This window comes from Lepidothrix coronata, unplaced genomic scaffold (genome assembly GCF_001604755.1).
Source record: "Lepidothrix coronata isolate B3197 unplaced genomic scaffold, Lepidothrix_coronata-1.0 Scaffold337, whole genome shotgun sequence".
Lineage (NCBI taxonomy): Eukaryota > Metazoa > Chordata > Aves > Passeriformes > Pipridae > Lepidothrix > Lepidothrix coronata.
The window spans coordinates 90,595-113,350 of record NW_016690517.1 but is presented as its reverse complement, the minus strand read 5'-3'; the positions used below and the strand labels follow the sequence as shown (position 1 = coordinate 113,350).

Below are 22,756 nucleotides of genomic sequence, written 5' to 3'. Positions count from 1 at the left end.
TGCAGCTGTGCCAGATTTAGGAGCTTGGATCCTGGCAGCCTGCTGCTTCCCAGCACCGAGTAGCTTAATCCCAGAGCCTTGCTATGTCCATGAGTTAAATAGAAATTTGATTATAGCGATTTCATTCAAATATACCTGATTGTATCCTGGAGCTTCAGCTCATAGCTCCTGCAGAAGACCCAAAAATGGGTGAGAAGACCTCAGGTCTGAATCACAGAATATGCTGAGTTGGAAGGGACCCATAAGGATTCAGTCCAACTCCTGGCCCTGCACAGAACACCCCAACAATCCCCCCATGTCCAAACACTCCTTGAGCTCTGGCAGCCTTTGCACCATGACCACTGCCCTGGGGAGCCTGTTCAGTGCCCAACCACCTTGTGGGGGAAGGACCTTTTCCTAATTCCCAGCCTAACACTGCCCAGACACAGCTCCAGCTGCTCCCTCTTATGTTTGTTCCTTTATGCTATGTTTGTAAGATGCCCCGACTGAGTTTTGCCCTTGCCCCTGCTCCCTGCCCATCCTCCCAGCCTCTCCACAGTGGGTTTGCCCCAGTTTCCCCCAGGGGAAGTAGCCCAGTGCCTCTCCCTCTGCCCCATTCAGCACAAATGATGCCGTGAGCCGCTGCCACCGCAGTTTCCTCCTCCCTCGCTACAAGTGAGAGGAAGGAAAGAGCCCACGTCGTGCTGGGCTGTTGGTGTTTGTGGTTATGGTTGTGCAGGATGCTGTGTTCTCCTCTCTGGGAGATGCTCCCCATGGCCAGGCTTTGACCGTGGCAGTGTAGCAGGGCCAGAGTCTCACAGGTGAAAGAATCATGGAATGGTTTGGGTTGGCAGGGACCTTAAAGATCATCTCATTCCACCCCCTGCCATGGGCAGGGACACCTTCTCTATCCCAGGTTGCTCCAAGCCCTGTCCAACCTGGTTTTGGAAACTCCAAGGCTGCGGCAGCCACAGGTTCTCTGGGCAACCTGTGCCAGTCCCTCACCATCCTCACAGGGAAGAATTTCTTCCCAATATCCCATCTAACCCTGCCCTCTGTCAGTGGGAAGCCATTCCCCTTGTCCTGTTCTTCAGACCCTTGTCCCAAGTCCCTCTCCAGCTCTCTGGGAGCCCCTTTAGGCACTGGAAGGGGCTCTAAGATAAGTAATCCTCCCAGCTGGAGCAGGATGGGTTTTTTCAAGGCACCACGTGAGCCCAGAGACTTCTTGCCGAGGTCAGCAAAGCTCCCAGCAGCTCTGACCACTTCTGCTGGGCCAGTTGCTTACTTGACTATCTCCCAGGTGCAGGAGCTTTCCCTGGAGGATGCCACACTCTGGGACAATATTGATTTATTTGGGCAACCTGCTGGAGTCATCCCAGCTGATCTGTGGCTTTGTGGCATCCGCTGGTTTATGGAAGTGGCTCAGAGGAAAACTGGAGCATTGCTGAATTCCTGGGTCACTGGGGCTGTTCCCTCACTGACAAGATATCACAGTATCTTGGTGGGTGTCAGCAAACCCAGTAAGATACTGTGAGTACCGGAGGCAAATTAGAAAGTGCATCTGAGCTGCTTGGAAACTTTCCAGAGGGATCTTTCCTCCACTGGAAAATGTTGATTCATTGAAAGTAAAAAGTTGTGTGGCAGCCCAGGGGATTTCCCCGGAGGAAGTCTCCTGCCCTGTTAATTCAGCTATAAGCCTGGCATAAAGCCACAGAAATAGTGCATGTCCTGGTGAGCAAACACTTGTCTACAAGTCTGGTTTTGCAACCTCAGCACTAGTTTTACTTGTCTTGACATTAGTCTTCTCCCACTGGGCCATGCCACCCTCTCCCCTGGTTTAAATTCCTCTTGCTTAGCACCCAGAAGGTGTGTAAAGGTATTTTTATGACATCTGTGTTTGATGAATCTGTAGCCTCTGCAGTTGGGAATAATGTTTGAGGGCCAGACAATGTGATCTGTAGGTTTGTGCTGGACTGCTGTCCCGTGGCAGCTTGTGGTGTTCTCTTCCCTGCTCCAGCTTGGGTTGGTGTTTATATCCTGGGCCGCTCAATAGACCGTGTGAGTGAAATCCATCTGATTTATATTATTTTTCCTCTCTGATCTTTAGCACCTCTTCTCTGCAGTGAGAGATGCTCTCTTAATCTTGCTTTCTCTTTCGAGCTGAGACTGGGAGAGCCCCAATTCCAGCACCCCCTGAACTGTGCTGTGGGCTGCAGGTGAGCTGTGTAGTGTCCACCCTGCATCCCCTTCTGCTGGAAAAAATCCACAGCAGTGCAGGATGGGGGAGATGCCAATGTGGGCCTTTCCCAGGTATTTGTTAGGCTGTTTGCTTTAAGTTTCCCCGTAACGTTTCTCCCTGGGGCTGTGTGGGGTACCCAGGTCCCTGGGAAGGAGGAGGAAGAAGGGGAGCAGGAGGTGCTGCTCCCTCCTTGCTCTGCAGATCCTGGACTGCCGGCGGCCAGCAAGCACCTCCTCCTCCCCTGGGACGTGGGGCTGGGATGAATGGAGGCAACCTGACAGCCTTCACACAGATCATTTCCTCTAAGGCCCTCTGGGAGGTGGCCCTGACCGCTGAGAAGAACGTCGGGAAACACCTTGGGCCATTGTCACCAGTCGGATCCCAGCAGATGTCTGGGGGAAGGAGGTCGGGGGGTTTCAATCCACTGGGGTGAAGGACCCACCACCATCCCTTCGCATGGCAATTCTCTTCTTTCACTCTGCCCAATCTTCTGGTGGGGTTTTAAGAGATTTAATGAGAATTTGAAGGTGCCAAGAGATGGACTAAATGCTGGGCAGGCTTGACAGCAAAGCAGATTTGTATCTGCTGGCTGCTGTGGTGCTGCTGTGTTGGTGCATCTCCAGGGCCCGGGGAAGCTGGACGGGTGTGATGCAGCTGGAGGGGATTGAATGTCTGCTGACAGGAAGCTGAATTTGGCAAGATTTGAGTGAGTTTATAGTTGGGATTGTGCATCTGGGGCGTTTGAGCCGGGGGGCAGCAGGGCAAGGGGTCGCACTGGTGGGTTGTCTGTGCCTGGGCAGAGGGAACGTGGGTTCCACCCGTGCCAGGCACATCCCTCTGGCCTCTGCACATGCACGTGGCAGCTCTGGCCTGTCAGCTACCCAGCTGGCACCTGGGGAGAGGCATCCAGCCAGGCTGGATGTGTTGGGCTGTGAGAACACAAAGGTACGAAGCGGTGCTGCTGAGACAAGTACCGTTGTTTGAGGTCAGATCTGTCTAGAACCAGGGCGTGAGGTTTTCTCTTCTGCTGTAATCTGATGCCTGTGGTCAACACCTTCCTCCCTGACCCCTTCCCATTGTTCCTCTCTCTGGTGACCTCCTTGAATGGGGGCTGTGACAGTGGCTCTGTGTCCCCCACAGCAGGGCTGTGCCTGAACTGCTGGAGCCTGCAGGAGCTGGTGAGCCGAGACGCTGGCAACTACCTCATCCTCGTGGAGAAGATCCTTGGCAAGACCAAAGAGGTGAGCTGGGGGGGCTGTCGGGGAGGGCTGCGGGCTTTGAGACATGGTCAGCTCTGTGGCTTGCCCAAAATGGAGTTTTGCTGAGCTTGCTGGGTGATTTTGGGTTGTGGTAAAGTGTTGCTGGAGCCCCAGGGCTTGGGGTCAGGCGGTGTTATGTCAGCAGGTACAGAACTCTGGTGAGAGTAATGCTGTGTCTCCCACATGAGAACTACAAGGGAAAAGCCCAGCTATGATGTCTGTTCTTTGGGTAGCACTGCAGATCCACAGGGGTGGGTTTTGACTCCCCAAAGTGCTGCTCGGGGCACCATGGGGCTGCATGGATGGAGCCAGCCTTCCCCAGGCCTTCCCCAGCCATCAGCTGGGAGCTGCTGGTCCAGAGCAGAGCAAATTGAAAGGTTCCTGTTGCTTTGGATGGAACTTCTCTGTATCCCTGCCGGGCTTCCTGTGGAGCTGCGACACTGAGGACCACGGATGGGGTTTGCAGCCCAGCAGGTGACAGTGGGGTGAGGCACAGCAGGGAGGTGAAGTGGCAATGGGGCCAATCTGTTGACCTGCTGTGGTCCCACCATGTGCCAGAGAACCTCAAGGCATCGCTGGCTGAGCAGGGTCATCCCAGGCTGTGGCAGGGAAGGCCTTGGAGGAATCCCTTGATGTGGCAGGAAACAGTGATGTGTTTCCTAAATACCCAGCACTGGGATTCATATGATGGGGTAAATGCTGCCTTTCATTTTTTGGGGAAGAAAGGCTGCAGAGCTGATAGCAGTTAAGTTTAGCACAATTTGGTTACGTTCATTTATGTATTTTTGTAATGGTTGGAATTGATCTTGTTGCAGAGAGCGGTTTATTACATTAGGGTTTATTGTAGGGGTTTATTGCACTTTGTGCTGTGCTCATGAACGAGGGGAGACTGTCTGTAAGTATATCCTTGAGCTATCACTGTGTCCCTCAGTGAAATAGTTCTGCTGGGTATTCCCTGGCAAAGCCTGGGATGCAAATACATGGATTTCACTGTGCTGCTGAGCTTTGCAAGCTGTTTGCAGGGGCTGGGCTGCCTCCCTGCCTCTCCTGGCTGCCTGCTTTGAGGCACTTCCATGGAATTTCATGGAACTGTGCAAGGATCAGGAACATCAAAGGGCTGGGAGCTTGGCCAGATCTGAGCAGAGGCAGAGCAGGAGGTTGTGCTTATCTCTCTGCCCCATTGGTGTGGATTAGTGGGGCTTTAGGGGTTGTTTTCCCGTCGGGATGATGGAATTTGCCGGGCACGGTGGTGTGGTGGTGCAGGTTGGGTGCTCGGCTGCACTGCTGGGGAGTTCCCTGGTACCTCCAAGGATCCTTTTGGGTGGTGCTCATGGCAAGCAGCCCAGCTCATCCTCCTGCCCTCGGGCTGTTTCCTACAGGTGCAGGAGAAGTGCGACTACGACCTGGTGACGCCCCTGGCTCTGCTCTTCTACTCCGCCGTCCTCTGTGTAAGTGCTGAGGCTGCTGCATGGAGCTGGATCCCAGCCCCAGGGAGGCCATGGAGCCACATGGAGCAGTCACTGAAGTCAGGGTGGCTTTGTCTGAAACACCACGGCCTGCTTTGATCAGTTCATCTCACAAAAAGATTCTGTACAAGTTGGTAGAGATCAGGATCAAACAACCATTGCACAAGCTGACTGAAAAAAAAAATGAGCTTCAGGATGTTTAAGCTATTTTTTAAAGGGTGGGCTAATCAGAAAAGGAGATGGACAATATCTCTGTGCAGAGAAGGGAAATTTTTTCATTACCCTTTATACTTGTGCAAAATACATTGGCAGTGTGAATGAAAAGAAGGAGCGGAGCCTTCACAGGAAGTACTTTTTTTATTATTATTATTACTAGCACAATGCATCATTATCCCAAGGAAATCATTGCTGCCAGATCCTGCAAAAGCACAGGCTGTAATGCAATTCATCTGTATGTGTCTGTGGTGGTTGAAAAGGAATTTATATATAGGCTTTGGCACGTGAGCCACAGCCGGGAGGTTGGGAAGGTGCAGAGCGGAAGGAGCTTTCTTGGAGCTGTGCCCAGTGGGGATCCTTCGACCCTTCCTTGGGAGAAGATGGGGTGTCACAGGGTGAACCTCTGCTTTGCTTCTCCTCCTCCCACTTCCAGCCTAACCCCTCGAGTTTTTACTTGCAGTTGCAGTTTGTGTCCTCGCTCCCTTTCTGACCGTGTCTCCCTGTGCCCCGCAGGCTCCTCACTTCCCGCCGGGCTCCGACCTGCTCCTGAAAGCTGCCAGTGTGTACCACAGCTTCCTGACCTGGCCTGTGCCCTACTGTGACATCTTCCGTGAGCTGCTCACCTTCATCAGCAATGAGCTGAGGGCCCCTGGTGAGCGCTCCTGCCCTGCACGTGCTGCTGCCACTGCTTCCCCAAAAACACCCCCTGCCTGCACTGCCCGTGTTTGCTCCCCTGGTGTTGCTGTCTCATTCCCCCCTTGCTTCATGAGTCCTGTGAGCGTGGTATCCCCACTTACCTTGGGCATCCCAAACCTCAGTTTTCCCAGGAGGTGAGGACTCTGCCCTGCATCCTCGGGATGTGGTCCAGCACAGGGTGATACCAGACTCCCCTGGAGGAGCAGGGCAGGGTGGTGTTTTTGGTGGCTGCCAAGGTGGTGGGAGCATCCTGGGGACTCCCAGCGTGGGGAATTAGCAAAATGGGTAACTATTTCCTGGCTGCCTTTCAGTCTGGTGGGTCTTTTCCATGGCAGAGCACGTGCTGGCTGCTCCCTCCCAGCCCTGGCCTTTGTTTGAGGTGCAACTGGGGTGATAACAGTGAGTCCATTCACTGGCATCAAGGTGGCTGGAGCCTCCGAGCCTGCCCTTGCGTGGAGATTTCCATAGGGCTGAGGGACTCCCTGGCTCGTTCTTTACAGCCCAGACACTACCTTGTGATCCAGCTCTGGCCACATCCAGCAGCAGCAGCAGTGCTCCCCTTAATTAAGGACTCCTCCTAGATGTCCTGTTGTTCCCAATGGAGCAGCTCTTCCAATTATTTCTAAAAGGCCCTTTTTCCTAATCTCCCAGTCTTTTGGTGGCTTTTGAAGAGCTGTTATCACACAGAGCAGATTCCAGCCCGTGTTTAATCCTGTGCAGGGCCATGACAGCAAGGCTGACTCTGAGGAGGGTTTGAGAGGCCTTGGAGGGGGGTGTGGGCTGTGGCTGAGGCTGGGGGTGCTCCCCACCTCCTCAGACTGGGAAGCTGCTTCAGAGAGCCCTGGTGAGGATGTGAAATGCAGGGTCTCTGTCATGGCAGCAGCATCCTGTGAGATGGGAGCTTGTAGATGTAGGTGGGATGAAATGTGCTTTCAAATGAATGAAAGGATGAAAAAAAAACCCCAGACCCTGTGCATTGTGAGTGCTGGAATGGCTGCTTTACCCCCAGCATAAATGGCCATGGCCACCAGACAGGGTCTGGTTGAGTCAGGGCTGTTTTACACACTGCTGGAAAGCTCCAGTGCTGGGGAGGGGGGGCTGCTACACCCTGCTCTTGTGCCATCACCACCATCACCAGTGCCCAGTGCTGTGTGAGCTGGGGACTTTGGTCCAAAAACTTTCCCCTCCTGTGAGCACAGTGGATTCCCCCACCCCTGCCCAAGATGCCATGTGGGAGGCATTGGCTGGAGTGGCTGAGTAGCCCAGTGCTGCCCCTCACCGTGGCCTCTCCCCTCAGCTGGACCCAGAGACAGCTTACCTGTCCTGGTAAGCTGGCCAGGGCCTTACGGGCTCTTCCAGGCTTGTTACATGGCCTCTGTGACCTGCTGTGAGGCTGAAGCAAAAGCTTTTTATTGAGATGAGGGTAAATATTAACTGAGAACAAGCTGTTGTCAATATTTGCCAAGAATGCAATAGCTTTGATCTGCTCACTGGGGCTGGTGCCTCTGCAAGAAGGGTGAATGCTGCTGTCATCAGGGGCCCTGTGTGATCAACCTGAGCCCCCCCTGGGTGCTGCTCCCAGGCTGCTGAGCTGGGTTGGGATGTGGCTGCCTGCACTGATAAGGGGGCAGGATCTTGTTGATGCCATAAGATCTTTCCCAAGATGTGCCCCAGTCCTGCTGTTTGGGGGAGACACTGGCTTTGCTGTTCCCACCCAGTGCAGATCCATCTGATGTCACCTGGTTTGGGTTCCCAGTGGCATCCTGGGGACAATCCCAGGGAGCCATCCAGGGCTGTGGCTGCCCACACCAGCCTCTCTCCTCCTGGGGCCAGTCTGGGCTCCACCTGTGGGAGGGAAGGTGGCAGTGACCTCCTGTCCATAAGTGACATCAAGGGCCTGGGGGGCTAAAGCAAGTGGGAAAAGCTGCCAAATCCATGGAATTCCCATCCCACATTAGCAGTAGAGCAGAAGGGACCAGAGGTGGAGCAGTTCTCCTGTCTCATCCTTTTTTTCCCCATCACTCTGGGCTTTTACCCTTTACCTCCCAAGCTTCCTTGTTCCTGGGCTGGTCCCTTTACACTGTAGCTGTGTCTTGTCTCTGTGAGGACTTTTGGTAGGGCCATTCCCATTCCAAGCAGCAACTCAGCCATGTCTGCACTACACTGGGAGGCAAAGTCGATGTGCTGTTGAGGCAGAAGAGTCTGCAGTAGTTCCATTCCTCATGTCCTGTGCTCTCTCCCCAGGGATCACTTTCCAGAGGCTGGTGAGGACAGAGCAGGGGCTGCCTGTGAAGAACTACCAGAGCTCCACTGTGTGAGTGTGGCCATGGGCACTGCTGGTCCCCTCTGTGGCACCCCCACGCTCTGACACTGAGCAGCATCTCAAAGGGTCGTGGTGGGTGCTGGGGAGAAGGGCTGGATAGTTGGGCTGAGCTGTGGGAAGGGATGAGGAGAGTGGCTGTAGCATTTCCACAGCTGTGGGACTAGGTCTGTAGGCTCCCCAAGCCAGTTATCCTGCAGGACTGCTTAACTCTAGGGCTGCAGATCTGGGTGACAACAGCTGGGGAAGGCAAAGTCTCCTCCACAGGGAGCTGCTGATCTCAGCACACATTGGAGAACAGCTGGGAAATACTGTGATCTGTGAGTTTGGGAGCCACCACCCCAACAGGGGGCAGAAGCAAGTCCATCCCAGTCCCAGTGCAGTGCTGAATGAAAGCCTTGCAGCTCTGAGCACAAGTCAGACTTTGCTCCTTGTTTGAGGGCTGAACCTTTTCCCCTACCAGGGCACCTCATTTGTAAATAGGGAAATGAGCCTGGGTGCTGTCTGCTGTCCTGGCTGAGCCCAGCCTCAGGAACAGTCCTTCAGGCACAGCCACTCTGTGCAGGAGGAGTGTCCTTCTCTTTTGGCTTGTCCACTCACGCCGTGCAGCCCTGGATCTGCACCCTTATCTCACCCAGCAGCGCTGGTGTATTGGCTGTATTTTCATAAAGAGCCCTGAAAACCTGGCACAGGTCGTAGAATCCTAAAATATCCTGTGTTGGAAGGGACCCACAAGGATCATCAAGTCCAGTTCCTGAACTCTGGGCTTACTGGAAGCTCGTGCCCGTTGCCTGAGCTTTCTAGATCCAAGCACACCCCAGCACATCCTTAATTCAGAGCCAGTTTTGCTCAGTGGACACCGAGTGCTGTTGCCCATGAACAGAAGCACGTGCTGTCTGGGCTGCAGGTTTGGGAATTCAAAGCCTGTGGATGTTCATGTTGTGGTCTGGAGCAAAAATGCAGCTGAAGAATGTGGCTCTTCTCCTTAAAGCTTCTTCTCTGACCTGCATCTTGGAGGAGAAAGACAGTTTAGGGGCCCACTTCATCCCGTGTCTGGTTAGAGCAACTGGCTGCTGGGCTGGAGCCCTGCCTGGGGTTCACCACCAGTGTCCAAGCCTGGCCTAACTGGTGTCCCCTTGTCCCCAGGACGGTGCTGCTGCTCAACCGCTCCGAGGTGCAGAGTGAGTTCCTCTCCATCGCCGAGAAGCTGAGTGCCAGTGAGCATCCCCAGCACGCCACGCTCGTCCTGCTCCTCGAGCACCTCTACCAGGCCAACTTTGGCACCTGCTGCGACCTGGACAGCCTGCACCACCTCCTGAAGGTAGGCTGGGACGGCCCCGGCTTTGGGGATGCCGCTGAGAGCAGTTTCGTGCAGTCAGCTACTGGATTTCCTGACCAAAATAGTACATAATTGGCAAAAGAAAAGAAGTTTTGATAACACTTCTTGTAGGAAAGATACACGTCTTTCACTTCTCAGGTCAGACCTGAGGTCTGCACTTGGGTTTTGTGAAGTGTGCGTGGGGGGGTCACTTGCCTTTTACCCTGTTCCTCCTTTCTCCATCCCTAAGTGTAGAGAGGAAGGGCCCCCAGATTTGAAGTGCAGCAAAAGTGTTTGTTTGACCAGAGAAACGCTCGGAGGAGAGGCAAAAAATTTTGAAGAAAACCCCTTGGGTGTTTTCAAACACGCTTTTATTTTCTTCGCTAAAGTTTTGGCCGACTTGAAAGGGGGTAGAGGGCGGTGGAGGGAGAGAGTTCCCCAGTTTGTGATCCTACCCAAGGACCTGTGTGTTGCCTGTGTGGAGGGAACCCCTCAGTCTCTCACCTTGGCTCTGCTCCCCCAGTCCAAGACGCTGGAAGAGCTGTTGGAGATCTACTCCAGTGCCGCCGACGCGCAGGAGATCGCAGCTGCCAGCAGCGACCCCGGGCTGGCCCGGGAGCGGCTCCAGGCTGTGCTCAGGGACATCGCTGGGGCCGCCTCCTTTCCTGCCATCACGGGTGAGAAACCCCCCAGGCCCCTCTTTTCTCCAGGGTGTTCTGCAGGCTCAGCCCCTGCAGCAGCAGCAGCGAACATTTTGCACAAAGTCTCGACCGAGCGAAAAAGCTACAACAAAAAAAGCACCAACCCAGGTCCTGCTTCGTAACCACGCAATGAGCCAGAAAGGGTTTCATTAAAACAGCAACAAAACAAATTGTCCAGCCTGTATGGGTGAGATGAAAACATTAAATCAGAAACTGCTGGTAGCTGTGATGTCTGATGGCTCTTAGGGGTGTGAAATGTCCCCTCATCCCCTTTGCATGTGACTGGCATCATCGGTGTTCAGCATGACCTGGGCTGCCCAAAATGTGTGCGTGGGGTGGGTGGCATCTCCCACCAGGAGAGGCTGGCAGGGGTGGTGTTGGGGATCCTTGGAAACTAAGTCCTCTCCCTCCTCTCTTCCCAGGTGAGGCTCAGCCCCACAAGCTCCACACCATCCCCATCCCTGCCGCCCGCTGCTACACGTACAGCTGGGACCAGGATAACTTCGGTAAGTGGAGGGGGTCCCCCAGTCATCCCAGTGAGACCACAGCCCTTTGTTCCCCATTCCAGGGGTGACTGAGCAGCGTTTCAGCTTGGCTGGGACTGCCACATCCAGCTGGGTGTGTGAAAGAGCTGATAACACATTGTTGGTGCTGGAGGGAGAAATGACCCAGTGGGTGTCAGTGTCCCCTGGATGGGACAGGATGTGGGTGACAGCTCAGGTGTGATGCCTGCTGTGATCCCAAGCAGAGGGCACAGGACACTGGTGGCCCCAAATCACGTTTTTCCAGAGACAAATCATGCAGGGCTTAATCTCCTGGGCGGGGTTGTACCTTGCCTTAAGCCGGAATAAATTCATTGCACCCAAGTCCATGGGAATATTGGTAGGACAAGACATTGTTTGGTAGGAAGCTCCTCTGCAAGGAGGAAACCTTGCTTATGCCCTGGAAATAATTGCTGCTGGGAAAGCCTGACTGGGATACTGAGACTTTGTGGAATTGAGACTGGTCAGACCTGACAGCTCTTCACCCCCTCAGCAGGGATGGCCAAGGAGTGGGTGCCTTTGCTGTGCTCTCAGCCCGGCCACAGCAGTTTTGGAGGGGAAGCAGCGGGTTCCCCTTCTGCCAAGCTGGTCTCTCCAGCTTCCCCATTCCTGGAAGACCTTGTGTGTTCCTGTGAGTGTTCAGTGGTCCCTGCTGGCCCCAGCAAACTGGAGTAGACCTCTGGCTCAGGCTTTGCAGTGAGTCCAGCCTTGCCAGGAAGCCACAGTGGGTTCATTTTGGGGTTTGATCAGCCGAATACCTGGCTTTCCTCCTGCCCTCTGGTTAAACCTGGAGTGCATTGTGAAAGCTGTATAGGAAGGAAGCAGAAGCCCAAGGAGTGTTTGCCTTTTGAGAACCCAAACAGAGTGTGACCTTAGGGAGAGAAATACGTTTTGTTTTGCGTTGCAACTGAGCACTTTAGGGAAATCTGAAAACATTCAGGAGGAGGTTTCCAGCTCCTTGTTTGAAGCCACGCAGGATCAAAGAGAGTACTGGCCATGACATAGTGGTGGTGTTGTCTGGGGCCATCACATCTGGGGCCATCACAAATGCAATGGTTCTGCTGGAGCCCAGGTGGATCTGCCTCTGGTTGCCTTTCAGATATCCTCAGTGATGTCCTCAGCAAGGAGTGCAGCGTTGTTGAGCCCATGGCCTCGGAGAACGAGGAGGAGGATGAAGAGGAGGAGGATGTGGAAACCGACGGCTGCTCCCCTGAGCGGGACTCGCTGCTTTCCCCCCTCTGTGCCATTTCCAGTGACTCCGTGTACTCTGTGCTGTCAGAGGAGGGATCTAAGCCCTCGCAAATGTCCCTCTTCACCTCCTCCAAGGACTCCATCTCGGAGCTGACAGTGGTCTCCAGGAAGTCCCTGAAGTCATTCGTCTCCAGCCTGAAGGACTGCATGGACAGCGGGTACGCAGAGGACAGCGACGAGAGCTCCCTGGACATGGTGGGGAGGACGGAGCTGAAGGCGGAGAAGGCCCACCACAAATACAGGCAAACACTGACCACCAAGATCTACAGACTGTTCAAGAGCAAAAGCCAGCTGGTGCTGAGGAGGGAGCTGAAGGACTGCCCGGACACGGGCTCGCTGCCGCTGCGCCGTGCCGAGAGCCTGTGCGCGTCGCAGGCCCGGCTGCGCGTCCCGGCGCGCTCCCGGCGCGCGCACTCGCTGCCGCAGCACGTGCTGAGCCAGCGCCTGCCGGCCCCGCTGGCCCCCCGGCACCTCAGCCTGCCCCGGCGGCCCTTCCTCAGCTACGACGAGGACACCAAGGTGTCCACCCTGCGTGTCGTGGTGTTCGGCTCCGACCGCATCTCGGGGAAGGTGGCCCGAGCCTACAGCAACCTCAGGTGAGCCGGGAGGTGTGGGGTCTGACCGCGGGGACCTGGCCCTGCTGGGACATTCCCCGCTGCTCTGCTCACCCAGCCCTCTCCACCTTCTCCCAGGCTCAAGGAGAGCACCTGCCCCTCACTGACAAGGTACTTCAAGCTGCAGTTTTTCTACGTCCCGGTGAAGAGGAGCTGCTTGGCTCCCTCGACGCCCCTGATGCATCATCCCTCCCCAGCCCTGGGGGACCCACAGCTCCGGGCACAGGTAGGTGTCCTGCTCACCATGGGGCTTGTGGTACCAGGGCTGGCAGGGCAGGTTGAGGGGAGCCTGGGGGACCCTCGGAGTGACCCCAGTGTGTGTGGTTTCAGGATCCCACCTTGGCTGGGATGGAGAGCAGCACTAACGACATCTCCCACTACATTGGTGTGTTGGACCCATGGTACGAGCGCAACGTTCTTGGGCTGATGAACCTGCCCATGGACGTCCTGTGTCAGGTACGTGTGTGCCAGCTGGTAGGGCTCATCCTGCTCCGCAGAGGAACTGGGGACCTGATCAGAGAAACTTCTGCTTAGCACTGGGCCACCACGATCTTCTACAAGAGCCTGTGTGACATGGACACAGGATGGAGATGGTTCCTGGTGGTCAGAAGGAGGGTTTCTGTCCCCAGTGGGGTGGGATGGACAGTTCTGGATGTAAGTACCACATACCCCATCATGGTGCTGACTTATTCTCCCACCACAGTCTGCCAAGCCGGAGGCTGAGCCCCAGGAGGACTCCCAGGAGCAGCTGCCCATCCTGGCAGACATGATCCTCTACTATTGCCGCTTCGCCACACGCCCCGTCCTGCTGCAGCTCTACCAGACAGAGGTAGGCAAAGGGGCTCAGCCCCATCTTCTGAGGGGAAAGGGAGGGTCTTCTGCCTGTGCCACCAGGTTGGGACCTGCCTGTGAAGCGATGTGGGTGTGTCACAGCCACCACGTGCTGGTGAGGCAGAGCTTGGTCTCTGAGTGTCCACATTACTTAGCTGATGCTCCTGGCTCGGGAATTGAGAGCATGCAGATCCTGCCCAGACCATACTGAAGTCACACAAGCAGTTTTCCATCATAATTCCTTTCCTCATGACACAAATCAATGCCTGTCAGTGCTGGCAGGTTATTCACATTGCTGGAAGTCTCTCCAGTGCTCTGTGTCCCAAACCAAGCCCCTCCATGAACCTGTTTTCCACACCCAGCTGTGTGCCTGTGGCAGATGTGGTGGGGAAGTTGAATGTGGGGCTAAAACAACTGTTTTGGTGCTGTGACTCGGGACCAGATGCAGTGGGGCTGTGGTGAGCCCAGCTGCTGCTTTTCATGGAATTTGTGCTCTCAAAGCAATGCCCAGACTCATCATGGAGTTTCTTTCCAGTGGGGTGTGGAGTTTTCTTTTAGTAAAAGTTAGGGTTTGGGTTGTTTGACTTGCTGGTGGTCTGTTAGAGCAGCCTGAAGTACAGCTAAAGACAAGTGTCACCCAGAGCAGCTCTTGAAAGGTGTGTTTTGAGAACATGAAAGGATTTTCCCAAACTGACCTGTTTTCTGTGGAAAGGAGTTAGAGAGGTGAACACTGCCTGGCACAGGCTGGGTGGTCTCACCACCACATCTTCACTGTTCTCCCCTGGCAGCTCACCTTCATCGGGGGAGAAAAGATGACCGAAGTCTTCATCCATTCCCTCGAGCTGGGCCACTCAGCAGCCACACGGGCCATCAAGGCATCAGGTCTGTACCTGCTGCTGCACCCACCCACCCACTCTGGGGGTCTGCAAACCATGGGGCTGGGAGGTGAAGGGAAAGAGGGGCTGGAGGGAGCATGGGCTGTGGGACATGTCTGATCCAGCCTGAGCAAAGGTTCAGACAGCTCTTCACTAATTTGGAAGAGAAATATCCTAATTCTTGCACTCCTCTTCAGGAGCAAAGACATGGCAAAGCTTTGGGTTTGCTGCTGTTAACTCTAAAATGGATTTACAACAAAACAGCTGCAAGCCCATTTCCTTCCCTTCATCAGCACCTGGTCAAATGCAGCTTTACATCTTTTCTTTTTGCTGCTGTTTGTGCTTTCTCCCGGAATGGCATTTATAAAACCCATATTTCCGTTTCCTTAGTTTACTGGGCAAAGCAAGGTTTATGTGTGTGCGCGCTTGGAGCCTTCCTGAATGTACATTTATGTTAGGAATTCGTAAAATTAATAGTATTAGAGAGGAGGAGCAATGGCAGGAGCATCTCCAGCTCGTCCCGGCAGCCGGGCCATCGTGCCCTGGTGCAGCGCACACAGACCTCTCGTGGCCAACCCACAGTACTGCACATAAACACGCGGCTTCACGTCTTTAACCAGCTGCTTTTCTGTGATCTCGCCTTGTCTTTCTGAACAGAGCTCATAAAGCATCCCCCACGTGAAGTGTCACCACCCCACTCCCCCAAAATACAGGCTTGGGCAAGACCTCTTCCCACTAACTCGTGAAACCACCAATCCTGACTCGGATGGTTTTCCCTTGGGTTGTGTGATGAAACACCACATCTGCAAAAAATTATCCAGAGTGGGGGGGGGGGAAAAGACTTAGGAAGTGTTGGGCACAGTATTTCAAGGCTAATTTAATGCGGGCAGAAATATGCCTGGAAAAACAGGAGCCGGGTTAGCAATGTGGCCTTTTATTGCTTTGTGTTTTCCCTGGAGCACTGACCCCTCTGCGCCAGCTTAGCCAGTGCCTCTGTCAGTTCTGCACAGCGGCTTGTGGTGCTTTGTGTTGGAATTTCTGCACGGGATTAATTGCTTTCTGGCAGCTTTGAAGCCACCTTTTCTTTTTTTTTGCCTTTTTGCTCCACAGCCGTGTTCAGCAAACCATTTCCCCCCCTTTGTGTAGGTACTGATTGTGCTGCTCTATCAGTAGCCAGTGAAGGATGGGGATAAAAAGCCACTGTGTGACATTTGCTCCTTGTTTTGTGCAGGTCCAGGCAGCAAAAGGCTGGGCATAGATGGAGACAGGGAAGCAATCCCACTAACACTACAGATTGCCTACAGCAAGGTGAGTGTGTGGGACTCACACAAACGGGGCAGAATCCACCTCTGTGCTGGGCAGGCAAGTCTCATCTGGGGGCTGAGAGAGGCAAGGCTGACAGTCTGCTGGAGGAGCTCGAATCCAAGCCAAATTCAAGCTAATTGTCTATTTAGTGGCTAATTGGAGGTGGCTTTCCACTCCTGTTCAGCCCAGTAAAATGGAATGTGTAACCATCTTCCATAGGCTGTTTGTGCTCTCAGTGCCACTTGACACAGGTAGACTTTGCCTCCAGGGAGCAATCTTGTGCTGGGCACAGCAGTATTCCTGTTTTATTGGTTCCTCTGCAGTCATTTAGTGGTTTTGCCTGGGCAATTTTTTTGTGAATCCAAGATTAAATGAATTTTTATGCCTACTCAAACTTTGTGCAGCTCCAAGTGAATCCAGATGTGAGCCAGCCCACACTGGATGGTGTGGGGTGGGAGGTAGGGTGGCATCAGCCTGGAGTGTGGCATTTGTGGTGGGGTCACAGCTCCGGGTTTGGGGCAGAGCAGCTGGAAAGCTGCTGGTGGGAAAGGCCCTGGGGGTGCTGGTGACAGGGGCTGGACATGAGCCCAGGTGAGCCCAGGTGGGCAAGAGGCCAATGGCCCCTGGGCTGTGCCAGCCATGGTGTGTCACAGCCCCAGGGCAGGGACTGTCCCTGTGCTGGCACTGCTGGGGCACCTCCAGTGCTGGGGCAGCTCTGGGCCCTCAGACAAGAGAGACATTGAGGGGCTGGAGCGTGTGCAGGGAAGGGAACGGAGCTGGGAAGGGGCTGGAGCAGCAGGAGCAGCTGAGGGAGCTGGGGGGGCTCAGCCTGGAGCAAAGGAGGCTCAGGGGGGACCTTCTGGCTCTGCAACCCCCTGACAGGAGGGGGGAGCTGGGGGGGGTCGGGCTCTGCTCTCAGGGAACAAGGGACAGGACAAAAGGAAATGCACCACGGGAGGTTCAGGTTGGATCTTGGGATATATTTCTCCACCAAAAGGGCTGTCAAGCCCTGGCACAGGCTGCTTAAGGCAGTGCTTGACTCACCATCCCTGGGGGTACTTAAGAGACATGTAGATGTGGTGCTTAAGGACATGGTTTAGTGGTGGGCTTGGCAGTGTCATATTTAGGGTTGGACTCGGTGATCTTAAAGGCCTTTTCCAAGCTAATTGATTCTGTGATTCTCTCTTCTGGGTTCTGCTTGGTCCCTGCAGACAGCTGTCAGTGGAAGAAGTCACTGGAATGATGTTGAGAAGGTCTGCACGTCTGTCAACCTTAGCAAAGCCTGCAAGAAGTATGAAGAACTTGGTGAGTAGGGGTGGCTGTGCCTAGGGAACAGTGGGAGGGACTGGTGGAGTGACAGGACAGTGTGGATCTTCTGGCTGGGGCAAATGAGGGCTGTGTGAACACAGGAGATACATGGGAGGTGCCTGGTGTTCCCTAGTCCTTGGCATCACATCAGGGACAAAGGGAATTTCATGTCCCACTGTCCTAAAGCTTCCAGCTGGAAAATGGAATATCCATTAGGGATGGGGCTGGGATGATCCAAACAGCAGGATGATTGCTGGAGGGAAGTGCTTTCCAGAGCAACACTTGTTTAGTAGTGAGGTACAACTGTTGTTAGATGAAGCAGGACCAGAGCAAGGTGCTTGTCCTGCATCCACAGCAGCCATGTCTCACAGCCAGCTTTCAGCAGCTCTTGCTAAGCTGGTGCTTCAGCCTGGTCCCCTTCCTGCAGCTCAGAGAGAGCTGCCTGCCATGTGGGTTGGCTCCATAAGGCTTTTTTTCTACTCAGGTTTCCAATTAATAAAGCTTTGAGCCCTTTAAAAGCACCAAGACTTTTAGTCCATGTGTGTATTTAGAAGCAATAGAATCACAGGATGTGTCACACCGTGTGCCTGAGAGCATTGCCCAAATGCTGCTTGAACTCAGACAGGCTTGGTGCTGTGATTCCAGTGCTCAACCACCCTTTGGGTGAAAAACCTTTTCCTGAGATCCAACCTACATCTCCCCTCACTCAGCTCCAGCTGTTTCCTCAAGTCCCCTCACTGGTCACAAGAGTGAAGTGATCTGTTTGTTCTTGCTCAAGAACTGCTGGTTTGGCATTCACACATCCAATTCTGAATAAACTGAGGGATTTTTAGTTCCTTTTTCCTTGTGTGCTTTGTTCCTGGCAGATGTGGGGTTTGTGAACAGAATAGTCAAGGCAAATGGCTGATCTGCCAAGTAGGAGACATCCCCTACATGCTCCATGGAGCTCCACCTAAACCTCCATCCCTCCTCTCTCTTCTCTTGCTGCCCCATCCATGAAGCCATGCAGACAACTCTGGGAGAAAAACCAGCAGGATTTAGTTTGTCAGCTCCTCTATACTTCGAGTTGGTTGTTCCTGCTCTAGTTCAGGAGCTTCACCTGTGCTGCCAGTGCTGTGGCTTTGCATCAGGGGGTGTCCTCAGCTCCACTCTGAGGAGAAGCTTCATGGATCTCCCTCCTTCCAAGAGAAATCTGGTCCCCTGGATGATCTCCATTGGTTTTCACATTCAGCAGTTTGACCACAGGATGTCACTGTGATTCCAGGCACGAAGAAGCATCTCCAAGTGGAGATGCTGGGAGAGTTAAAATTTCCTCATGATGATGGGGCAATGTTTTTTTCTCCTGTTTGGGTCCTAAGACAGTTAAATGTCCTCTTCCCTCTGTGTCCCTGTTGCTTGCTTTCCATGTGGATTAGCCTGAGGGAAGGAAAGCTGGAACTGTACTGCATTTTCCCCAGCAATGGGGTCCTGCTGGAGCCACTGGGGTGCTTTGAGGGGTGGAGGGACCACTTGGGTTCTCACCAGTGGTCCAGAAACCCCAGTTGATTGCAGTTTTGTTTTGTTACAGCCTCAAAGACAGAGTGTCTCAACTTAACCATGACAGAGGTGGTCAAAAGGCAAAACTCCAAATCCAAAAAAAGTTTCAATCAGGTAACTCTAATCATGGTGCTTTTACACTTGGTAAGGTCAGGTTGGCCTGACCCAGCTGGATAGAGCAGCTCCTTGGGGATCTGTTTGCTGGTGGCCCCCAGACCTGCCTTAGGGGTGCCCAGCTCCCCTCCCCTGCACAGGGGAGTGCACTGAGCCCACCAGCTCCCTCACCCCAGCTCTCATTCTCTCAGCAGATCAGTGTGTCCCAGATAAAAGTAGACAAGGTCCAGATTATCGGTGTCCAGTCCTCCTTTGCTGTGTGCCTGGACCAGGATGAGCAGAAGATCCTGCAGAGTGTAACCAGGTAGGAACTGAAATGGGGCCAACTGCACTCCTGGGATGGTGCATCCTGTGTCCAGGGCTTGCCTGTGAAGTGGGGGGGATGAGGTCCTGAGCACCGTGGTGGGTCTGTGCCAGCTGCCCAAGCTGGGTGATACAGCCCCAGGCTCTGCAGGGCAGCTGAGCTCAGCTGGGATGGGTGGTCCTGCTCATGTCTCAGCAGGAGTTTACCTTCATGAAGGCCCCAGTCAACTCTTCAACCCTGAAGACATCTTTTCCAGCAATAAACTGGAGGCTATGTGAGATAATGAGGTGTTTGAAGAGCACTGGGTATATGAGCAGAGCCTTCAACTTCTAAACCTCATTTGGGTCCTTCCCTGCCTTCGGCATCCCCAGAAGGAATCCATGATCTTCATGGGAGAGTCTGGGGTAGAGCAGGAATTGTTCACTGGACTGTTCATCTCTGTTGTCTCCTCAGGGCACCAGAGTGGCTCCCTAGGTGGTGAAATTTGAAATCTCAGTGTAGACAAGATATTTCCATGAGCACAAGAGATCAAACCAGTTGATGTACAGACATTGTAATTTCTCCCTCAGACTGAGCAGAACTCTGCAAGGTTATGCTGCCTCTAACAGAAAAATATTGGGGATCTTATGTCTTAACCCCAAAGAGAAGTGTTTCTCCTAAAGTTGTTTATCATGAAACTCAGGGGATAGTGGAGTTCAGTGCATGAAATGGTAAAGGAGCTCCTTCCATCTCCCCAAAACTTGGGGGAGGGTGCAAAAGTTGTTTTTCCAATGAGTTTCAGCAAATACTCTTTATGGATGGTTCTGCTCTTGGTCCCAGTCTGAGCCAGCTGAAAGACCTGAACTCCCAGCACTCAGACTCCAGTCCTGTTAAAGGCTGCACTGATTCCTGTTTGGTTTTAGATATTCCTGCTGCACCTGAGGAATACCAGGATATACACAGAATATCCTAAATTATCAGAATATACTGTACTATAATATTAGAGTATACTTAGATCTTGGTTTCTCTTTGTTCCCCTGCAGGTGTGAGATCTCTGTGTGCTACAAACCCAGGGACAGTGATCCCTTTGCACTGAGAGGGTGCTCTCTGCCTGCCCAGGACCCCTCTGAGTTCCACTCTCTCCTGTGTTTACCCATTGCCACCTTCAGTGGAGCACTGCCTTGAAGACCCCTGTGTCCTTCCAGACCAGACTCCCATCCCACACCAATCCAGGCTCAGGAAAAGGAAGCTGACTGTCCTTCTTTGGACACCCAGCCGTGCTCATCCAAGACATCCTGTAGCTGAAGTGTTATTGTGGTGGCTGAGCTGCTCCTGGTCTGGGCTTGGCCCATCCTTGGGAAATGGGAACGTTGGTGGTGTGCTCTGGTGTCTCTCAGGATTCCTCAGCAATGGGAAGAAAGTGCTTTCCTTGAGATCTCCACCTGGTTCAGCCAACTGGCAACACCTGGGTGAAGAGGGCAAGGCAAGGACGGGGGGATTTTCCTGCCAGCAAAAGGTGCTGTGGCTGTGTTTGACAGTGACTGCAAGGCCAGTGGGATCTGGGGTGGGGAAAGTGAGCTCATGGGGGGATATTTTGGCCAATGAATGTCCTTGGCTGAGTGGTGGTAGGTGTCCTGCAATGTGGGTGCAGTTACAGATCACCCAGCCGGTGCCATTTCACCTCTAACAGCTCGAGGATGCTCAGGGCAGTTCTTTGGGGATGAGGATGGGCTTTCTCAAGGTTTCCTTTAAATTCTGAAGGTTGGGTGTCTTGCAGACAAGCGGAGCAACCCAGCTGCAGCCCAGCAAGCCCCCAGCATGGGCTGTAAACTGCTGTGTGTTCCAGTGAACTGAGTGCCATAGGCCATTCCAGGGCATGGACAGCATGTCGTGTATCCGTGTATTTAATGGACATCCAGGACCTGCAGGAGAGGAGTTTCCAATTTCTGCAGAGTTTCAGCATTCACCCATGAGTATTCCCTGTTCAGCCCCTGGTCTTGCTTCCTGCTCCCCAGCACTGTTTGCTGGAGACACCCCAGAGGCTGAATCCTCAATAGCTGCTTGAAATACATCTGGAACCATGCTGAACTCAGGGAGGGAGGGAAGCACTAGGGAAACCATTAGGATTGCCTTAAGCTCACCTGAAGAGGCACCTTTGATAGAGAAAGACCCAGCACCAGAACCACTAATGACACTTGCAAGGGACAATAGGATTTGAGATCCCTCTCCCTGGCAAAAGGCATTCTTCCCTCTTCTTTCTCTCTGCAAGGCTGTAGGTACAGAAAGGTGCAATATTTGGGGGTATTTAGAGGTATTCTGACCCAATGAGCAAAAAAATAAGACTGGAAAAGCCTTTCAAAGTTTCAGAGCCCTCAAGCTGTTTCTTGGTAGTTTTTGGGGTTGTACTAGAGATAAAGAGGCAGCTCCCTGCTTCAGGATCTTGATGCCAAGGACATGTGCTCCCTGGAAATGTCTGAAAGGGGCCCCCAATACTGCTGGGGGGCTGCAGGGTTCAGCCAGAGTGTGATGGGTCAGGTATGTGTGGATTCCCCCATATCTCCTGGATGTGTTTGGGGAATCCCTCATGTGCCATCAACTCTGGTCCTGGCCCTGCTGGATGCTGGTCCTGCTTTCTACTCCCACTGTGTGGCTGGGGACAGCTTGGTGACACTTTGGGTGGGGGGGTCACACCCTTGGGGACACCCCAGGGGTGACATCTTGGTCCTTGCTGGCTCTGGTGTCCTCAGCAGTTGTGTGTAACTTGTGCCAGTGGCCAGAGATGAGCAAATACGAGACATGAACACGCTCCTGAGGCCTCTGTGCTCCATCCTTCTACTTGAATCAACCATCCCAAGGATGGTGTTGCCTTGGGGACTCCAAGAAAAGACCCTCCTGTGGGGTGAAGGATCCGCTGAACATGAATGTTGAACAGCTCTGGCTCCAGCAGGACGCAGAGCCAGCTTGGACTCCCAGCAAGGGCCCCCCTTCCCCAGCCATGCACCGACTCCAGGAGCACCATCTCTTCCTGCATGGAGCAGTGTCCGTCCCTCACTCTCAGCACAGGCTCGGCAGGTCGTGCTGGGCTGTCTCCTCCCTCACAGGCTGCCTGCAGGGTGAGGCAGGACCACTGAGGTCACTGCTGTGCACTTCTCTGCATCACTATTTTAAATCCAGCAGGCTCAAGGGATCAGAAACAGATTTTAATGGCTCTTCCCATGCACTTGGAATAAGTTTTCTTCACTGACTTTTCATTTCCCGGGCAGGTTTGTGTGTGTTTTCTCCAATGGGGCTGAAATTTGACAGCTGGTTATTGTTGTTCAATACTTTAAAATAGCACCTTATCCTGTCAAAACATTGCTATTTGTGATCTTGATATCCGTGGCTAAATATATCCCTGCCACTGGTAGGGTAGAAACCACTCTGGTTTCACCTGGCCCTCCAGGAATACTGGAGAATTTCCAACCCATAGAGGAAAAACAAGCACAAACTCTAAGGACTCGTAATCCTGGCCAAGGTTTTGACCTCTGATGCTTTCTGGAAACAAGAATTGTGGGGTTCTTTCAGGTCATCTTTGTACATATGTGCAGCCTCACCAAATCTGTGTAAAGTCTGTGCTGATCTGTAAAATACTGGTCGAAGAACTTTTAAAGTAATTGTAAAGTATTAAATGTTGATTTATTTCGAGTACAAGTTTGGGTCAAGTAAATCCTGAGCAGGGGGAGGCAGGGGAGGAATCTCCACGAGGAGGACACGCAGGTCCCTCAGAGGAGCTGCTCTGGGAGCAGGAAAAAGCTTATAAAGGCCATTATAGTCATGAGCTCGGTCCCAGAGGGCACGACACGGAGACCTCCGGAGGTTAATTTGAGCTGCTTCTGTTCTGTGAGTGAAAAAGCAGGTTTGGTG

At 53.4% G+C, this 22,756-nt stretch overlaps 1 protein-coding gene across 1 annotated transcript in view; it reads left to right on the top strand.

Moving 5' to 3' along the window:
- PIK3R5 (phosphoinositide-3-kinase regulatory subunit 5) overlaps positions 1 to 22,537 on the top strand; it is a 29,607-nt gene extending 7,070 nt beyond the window's left edge. The window contains exons 3-19 of the mRNA XM_017838407.1: positions 3,359 to 3,459; positions 4,857 to 4,925; positions 5,673 to 5,811; positions 8,100 to 8,169; positions 9,322 to 9,496; positions 10,017 to 10,170; positions 10,617 to 10,700; positions 11,836 to 12,583; positions 12,680 to 12,827; positions 12,932 to 13,057; positions 13,305 to 13,430; positions 14,221 to 14,314; positions 15,539 to 15,615; positions 16,824 to 16,917; positions 18,488 to 18,570; positions 18,765 to 18,874; positions 19,897 to 22,537. Of these exons, the coding sequence (XP_017693896.1) occupies positions 3,359 to 3,459; positions 4,857 to 4,925; positions 5,673 to 5,811; positions 8,100 to 8,169; positions 9,322 to 9,496; positions 10,017 to 10,170; positions 10,617 to 10,700; positions 11,836 to 12,583; positions 12,680 to 12,827; positions 12,932 to 13,057; positions 13,305 to 13,430; positions 14,221 to 14,314; positions 15,539 to 15,615; positions 16,824 to 16,917; positions 18,488 to 18,570; positions 18,765 to 18,874; positions 19,897 to 20,038 (2,540 nt within the window). The 3' untranslated portion in view covers positions 20,039 to 22,537. The remainder of the gene's footprint in view (positions 1 to 3,358; positions 3,460 to 4,856; positions 4,926 to 5,672; positions 5,812 to 8,099; positions 8,170 to 9,321; positions 9,497 to 10,016; positions 10,171 to 10,616; positions 10,701 to 11,835; positions 12,584 to 12,679; positions 12,828 to 12,931; positions 13,058 to 13,304; positions 13,431 to 14,220; positions 14,315 to 15,538; positions 15,616 to 16,823; positions 16,918 to 18,487; positions 18,571 to 18,764; positions 18,875 to 19,896) is intronic.
- Positions 22,538 to 22,756: the final 219 nt, after the last annotated feature.